Raw genomic sequence first — 6,667 nt, forward strand, 5'->3', positions numbered from 1 at the left:
AAAAAATAAAAGGTTTCTAGCCCTGTTTGAAACAATGCAATCCTGCCTTTCCTAGGAGGTGTCGATTACTTGTTAGACTACAAATGCAGATACACAAGGAGATTCCAGAGGTTTCAGAACAAAACCTCATCTCAGCAATAAGTATGCAGGCTAATGCAGGCTAACCAGCTGAAGCCTGCTCTTGGGAATTGGTTGGGAAAACGATGGTGTCCAGTTCTGAAAGGCTACATGACAATATGCAGCACACTAGGAAGCTTATGGAAAGTGCCTGGTCAATTCTGCAATATCAGCATTAAATAATCTATTATGATTAGCTCATCAATTTCAGGTTAAAATTGCAAGGATTATGAGTATTAGAGGAGAATGGAGGATAATTGGCAAGTATTAAAAATAGGTAACTAAATAATAATAAAAATACTCTGTTGGGAAAAATGCAGCTTGTAAAGTAGGAAGGATGTAAAATACAAGAAAAGATAAAATACATTGTAGGTTTGGAGTGAGCAATGATTTTGCAATGCAGAACAGACCACTTAACATTTTGGCTACATACCCAGACATAACACCTTCGAGAATAGGCAGGTAATAATCCTCTGCATGGATGCCTGATGAAAAGGGTAATCTGTCATGTTATGTTCAGTTCAGAACACTTCATTATGGCAGATAAATTGCCAGTTTGGAAGGTGTTGAAGGAAAGCAAAAAGAATTATCACAGTGCTTAAACAGCTACTAAACGGAGGAAGATTAAAGGGCAAGATCTGTCCACATGGGCCAAGAGAAAAGGAGAAGTAACAAAGTCTGCAAGCATTTGATAAGTATCGTGCAGTGCACAGTTTGTCCCTAGGCTTAATGGGTGAATTGTACCATAGGGGGAAGAGCTGTATTGACAAGGAGCAGGACCAATGAGGCATGAAAGAGCACAGGGTAGCCTGCCAAGGTTTATTTAAAAATCCTGCCTCTTCTGCAGTCACATGTTTGCCTGTGTTGGGGTGAGAATCAAGCCAGTGTTAAGCAAGCTGCTGGAGTCAGAGGGGCTGTTTGGTTTTACTGGTTGCCACTCTGTCTGTAGTGTAATTATAGAAACCCCAAGATTGAAACAGAGTAGTGTATATGCAGTTTTCAGATTAGGAATTGAAATGCTGGATAGGTGGGGTGAAGGACCCAAGGAAACTTGTGCATTGTGTCAGCTCGTTACTTATTTCTATATTGTTTGGATAAAAGATGTGATTTGTGCATGCTGCAGTTGCATGGATATTACAAACATTCTGTCTGTTCCAGCTGATGAGACTATTGTGAATCAATAATACAACATATCTCTTAATTATAAGCTTGATTTAATCTCTGAAGTCTGGGGCAGTTAGGTTAAATTAGTAATGATTTCCAGGTAAACAAACAACACATGGAGGGCTGGTAGCACTGGGCAGGAGGTTGTGGGAGTATTCAGTAGTGACTTTCTTTTTTTCACTCTTTGCAGGAATTTTAGCCTGGATCACTGTGAACTTTTTGACAGGTAGTTAATTCTGTATCACTACTCTCTCTAACTATGACCTTGAGTCTCCTCTGCAGAGGTGATCGCCCTAAGTTCCTCTGTGTTGGCTGCCATGTCCTGCTTTTTTTCCTCACTGTGGCACCAGTTCTAAAGCAGTGTGCTGTCTTCAGCGGACTGTGTTCCCGAGTCTGTAGTCAGAAGGAGGCATCTTAATCCACAAGGTGCCAGGATTTACTTGGGTCTGGGAGGCACTGGCAAGCTGGTTTGTAATACACACAGGGGAGTGGTACTGCTAATGTGTTAGAAGGTGGGAAACAAGGTATTGCAATGTTCTGGATGCCATTGTGAACTATGCAACTACAATGGTGTGTGTCGCAGGGGATGGTGCTCTAGCAGTACTGGCTCTAAGAGCTTCTGGGAATGCAATCTAGTGAAAAGAAAATCAGTACTCTTGCAGGTATGTGAGCAAACAAAAAAGCTGCTCTGGGTGAAGAGAAATGATACTAGCTGGTTCTGCTCTTACTAGCCTTCCTCCCCTACTGCTTTTGAGCAGCTCTGTGGTGGTTACAGAATTTATATGCTCTCCCTGGCAGTTTTCTGCGGGAGATACTTGTCTCTTACTTTCAGCTTTTGCTGGATACTTAGGGATTTATCTGCTTTTGTCTCTTTGGAGGTGAGATTGGAATCAAGGAAGAAAGTCTATGTATCTTTTCCTAATACCTTCTGTTTGCCTACCTTTTCCCTACCTTTTATCTTTGAAGGCCAGCTTGGCCCTCCTGTATTACTGCAATACTGCGATCACTTGGTGTCTGCCTGAATGCACGGGCAGTATCCACATCTTAGCCTTTGTGCACTTGGGGCTGTTCTGAGCGTGGTGTTGTTTGCAGGGCAGCTGTCTGGCCAGAACCAGCAAACTGTTGGGACTCTGGACTTGGGAGGAGCCTCAACCCAAATCACATTCCTGCCGCGGTTTGAGGTGAGGAGTGGTTAAAGGTGCGCGGGTTGGGATTGCGAGGCCAGTGGAGAGACCTGAGCACTGCTGTGCTCTCTGACAGCTCTGTCAGCACTGGCACAAGCACAACATCTGTATTGCTGTTCCCTTTGAGATCAGCAGTTTGCTGATAGGCGCTTGCAAACAAAGGAGCCTGGATAACGAGGAGATGAAAGAAAGCAAATGAGTAAAACCAAAGAGAAACAGCTTTTGTTTTCTAGACCCAGGCTGGGAAAGCCTTGTAAATGCAGATGTTGCTGTGTATTCAATAAATGTAGGACATTTCCAGGGAGTAGTATTACATATTACAAAAAATGTAGGGTCTGGTCTATCTTTTTTTTTTTCTCCATTCCAGTCTGATAACAGATCCTCACTAAATTTTGAGGGGGTATAGCAGTGTGGAGAGAGGAGAGTTTCATGTGAGGCTAACATCTTTAATAACAGCACAGTCAGTTCTCTGTTTTCTTATTGATTTCTTCTCATTTCTTTTGAGAATTCCCCTCTCTGTCCCTCAGTCTGTCTCTGCTAGATTTCTCACTAGTTCTACAACAAGGGCACTGTAGCATTCTGTACCTTCATATTGTGAAGTTGTTTTTGTCACCCTTTCTGAAGGAGTCATTTGTTGACATTTTTTGTTAATGAACATAAGATTCTCAAAGGGTGTTTGGTAACCACAAAACACATGGTTTTCATATCAGGATATTTTGATTCTGCAATGGTGTGTTATGTTGAAACATGACATGCAACCTTATCCTGTTTAGCAAAGCCTGAGGTTCTCTGGGCTTGTCCCCTGTTTTGTGTTGATAACACCTGCTAAAGTTGGCACTGGCCCAACAGGAAAGGGTGTTGCATGTCAGGGTTTTGGAGAATAAATAGAACTGTGAAACAGGCTGAACTGCAGCTCAGGGTTAAATTGTCTCCTTAGAGCCATGCAGGAGAAGGCCTTGAGTGTTTGCTGCTGACCAGGACCAACAGTGTGAATTTGTAGGGCAGTGTGGAGTCAAGGTTCATGTTGCCTGCTTGTATGGTGTGTCTGCTTCTCCCTGTGTTGTCAACTTCACATAAAAAAACAGCAACATAGCTCAGTATGTTTTGGGGAGATATCTCCCTTTGATTAGCAGAGGGGTTTTTTTTCCCTTCCCATAGTCTGAGGCAGTCGTGTTTGCTCTTGTATTTGTTTTGAACAAAATACTGTAATAGAGATTTATTAATGCAATATAGATTACAAGTTAATAGAGAACATGCAACAATAACTGCGTGGAGCTGTTTTTAAGCTAGTGTTATGCTTTTTGTGGTATTATTGCCAAAGTTAAAACCAACTGAAAACCAATCATCATAATTATAAAATTGTCTCTCTGGTGCCTGCCTCATTTCAGAGGGTTGTGAGGATTTTTACATTTTTGTGAAAGTATGGCATGAAAAAAGATGAATGTTTTCTCCAAACTATTTTTTTTTCAGGATCTCTCCTTTTTAGAAGTTTTTGTGATGTAAGGTTTAGGAGCAGAGCTCAAAATATGGCAGTCTGGGTGTGTGGGGCCAGGGATGTGACTGCCATTTCAGTGATAATCTACCTGAGGCCCAAAACAAATTTCAAGTTGTATTTGTTCAGGAGAAGCTCAAGCTGAATGCTGTCAAATTCCTTTCAGCTTTGAGCAGGCTTCTGTCTAGGACTCGTCAATTACAGCAAAAATAACCCAGGTCTGGATTTCTGTACTTGAATGGTTAACTGTGGGAGCTCTGCAGCTTCAGTTCTCTCTGAGATTCTGCTGCGTGTTCCAGAGTAACAGAGTGTCTGATACGAGTGCACAGGGCCAAGAAGAGATGAGAAAATGAGGTTATGTGCAGAGGAAAGGCTTGAGGATTGAGATCCCAGGATTGAGACTGGGATTGAGATCTCAGGTTCCAGAAAAAAAGAAACAGTAAAGGAGCCCTAAACTGGTTCAGATTTACAAGAATGTGAGAGTCAGTCTGGCAAGAAGCCAGGGACAGAGTACTAGTGGGATGGAGGTGCGCATGGAGGGAAGGCTGTAAAAGGAGGAAAAGTGGATGTGGGGAGACAAGAGGTTAATTTAGATGAAAGCACTTAAACCAGGAAGTAGAGCAGCCCTGAGACTGGGAGTGAGTGGCCACAGTGCTTCCTTGAGAATCAGCAAGATATTTAACATGTTGAAAATGGGGCCTATACTTTGCATTTTTAATTCTTCTGAGTTCTTCAATTTAGGTGCCTAGTCTGACTTGAAAAAGTTCATAGCACCTTCTAGTGCAGCTGATTTCGATGGAGACTCTGTACATATAGACTAGCATGTAAGTGCTCTGAAAAATTCAGGTATCCTGAATCCGAAAGTATTTGCATCCTGACCCTGTTAGACATTGATTTAATATCACAGATATACTTGTGAAATTTACTACACACTCATCTGATCTGCTTTGAAAACAAAGAGCAGTTTGCTAATGGTGCCCACTGCTGTAATATCTGCAGTTTTTAGCACTGACTTTATTTATAGGCACCGTTGTGTTACTTCAAAGTTGGTTATTCTTTATTGCATAATACTAACTAAAAGGTGGGGTTTTTTTACTTAACTTTTAGGAAACCTTGAAGGAAACCCCTGGAGATTTTCTTACCTCATTTGAAATGTTTAATAGCACCTACAAGCTCTATACCCACAGGTGAGTAGCAAAAAGACTGCTCTCTCTGCTGGGGAAATCAGTCTTTCTGCAGCCCCTGAGCTAACCACAAAGGGCCATATCATCCTGGTACCAGCAGCTGAGACCATGACTTTTTTACTAGTTATCTGCTTGAAACATTAGTTGAAGTGGAACATGACATTAGTTGACTGGAAATGTTCCAGGATCATGGTTAATGTCACTGCAGAAGAATATTAGGCAGTCTGTCAAGTGAAGAGGAAGCACTATGAATCACTATATTAAGGAGAAGAATTCTTACTGCTGGATTGAAGCCAAACATTCTGAAACAAGTACAAAGGTAGATACCATGTCAGTAGTCAGAACTAAACATAGTCAGAGATTTGGAAAGAGGACCTTCCTCAGACTTTTTCATTTTTATTCAAAATGGCACATCTCATCAGCAGCTGGATAAAGCATAAAACTTTAGACTGATGTAAATCAAAGACACTGACAGGCAGCTGCTACAGATCACGGAGCTAAACAGATTCTTGAGCCAAATGGAGGGGATACTTGGCCTGGAATAATCTTGTTCTACCTACTGAAGCAGAGGAAGGACGTTTTGGTTTGGGTGTTCCAGGACTTAGGAAGAGGCTACAGGTAAAGCATGCAGATATGCAGGAATGAAAACCATGATGTCTGTCTTTGTTGTTCACAGCTATTTAGGATTTGGACTAAAAGCTGCCAGACTGGCAACACTTGGAGCTTTGAATATGGAAGGTATGTTCATATGATAAAACATCCAAGATTTTTGAAGAGATGGCTAGACTTAGTCTTGTGTCAGCAGCCCATTTGCTGTATCTTCACTTCTGTACCTTGTGCTTTTCTGTTTTCCATGGTCTAGATCTGTCTGTAAACAGGCTACCACTTGTTATGGAGTTGTCTTGTGAGACAGCTGCTTTTCCCTGTTTCCAAATTCAGCCTGCAGTGAGACTGAGTGCAAATTCCAGAAATGCATACATGGGAAAATACAAAAACCATCTAGACATGGCCAGCCACAAACACACGGCATTACAAGAATACACAGAAACATAAACAGCATGAATAGATCCTTTTCCTAAGGACTGCTTCTTAGGCCAAACCCACTCTGTGTGTCTCCGTGACTTCAGTGTTCCCCTGACCTCCTGCTGTGTGCACTGACTAGTCTAGCTTGAAGTCCACAAGCACATCACACTCTCACTCACTAACCTGAATGCACATGCACATTCCTGAATCTTTCCAGTCTCTGACCCAGACATTGGGCCTTTTGTCTGGTCTCTGGCCAGGACCTGGGGTCTTTCCACCTTCTGGATTCTTACTTGCCAGCTAGATGGACTTGTGTTAATTACTGGAATGTACCCAAATCAAAATTAGTTGGGAACAGGGTGTAAGAAGATAGGACAGACTACAATGGTTGGTCACAAGGCTCAGACAAAAGCACACTGACCAGTTGCCTGCTGATTGCCTTCTTTTATAGTCCTCTCCATTCTGCTGTACTTATACTTCCCTGATCCCTTGATTCCCCTCTT

General features: G+C 42.1%; 1 protein-coding gene across 1 annotated transcript in view; it reads left to right on the forward strand.

Annotated features, from left to right (window-relative positions):
- The window catches only part of ENTPD5 (ectonucleoside triphosphate diphosphohydrolase 5), a 14,350-nt gene that overhangs the window by 3,982 nt on the left and 3,701 nt on the right, over window positions 1-6,667 (forward strand). Inside the window, exons 5-8 of the mRNA XM_009078270.1 lie at window positions 1,472-1,507; window positions 2,374-2,462; window positions 5,065-5,144; window positions 5,818-5,879. Of these exons, the coding sequence (XP_009076518.1) occupies window positions 1,472-1,507; window positions 2,374-2,462; window positions 5,065-5,144; window positions 5,818-5,879 (267 nt within the window). The remainder of the gene's footprint in view (window positions 1-1,471; window positions 1,508-2,373; window positions 2,463-5,064; window positions 5,145-5,817; window positions 5,880-6,667) is intronic.

The sequence above is a fragment of the Acanthisitta chloris genome, unplaced genomic scaffold, assembly GCF_000695815.1.
Source record: "Acanthisitta chloris isolate BGI_N310 unplaced genomic scaffold, ASM69581v1 scaffold4287, whole genome shotgun sequence".
NCBI lineage: Eukaryota > Metazoa > Chordata > Aves > Passeriformes > Acanthisittidae > Acanthisitta > Acanthisitta chloris.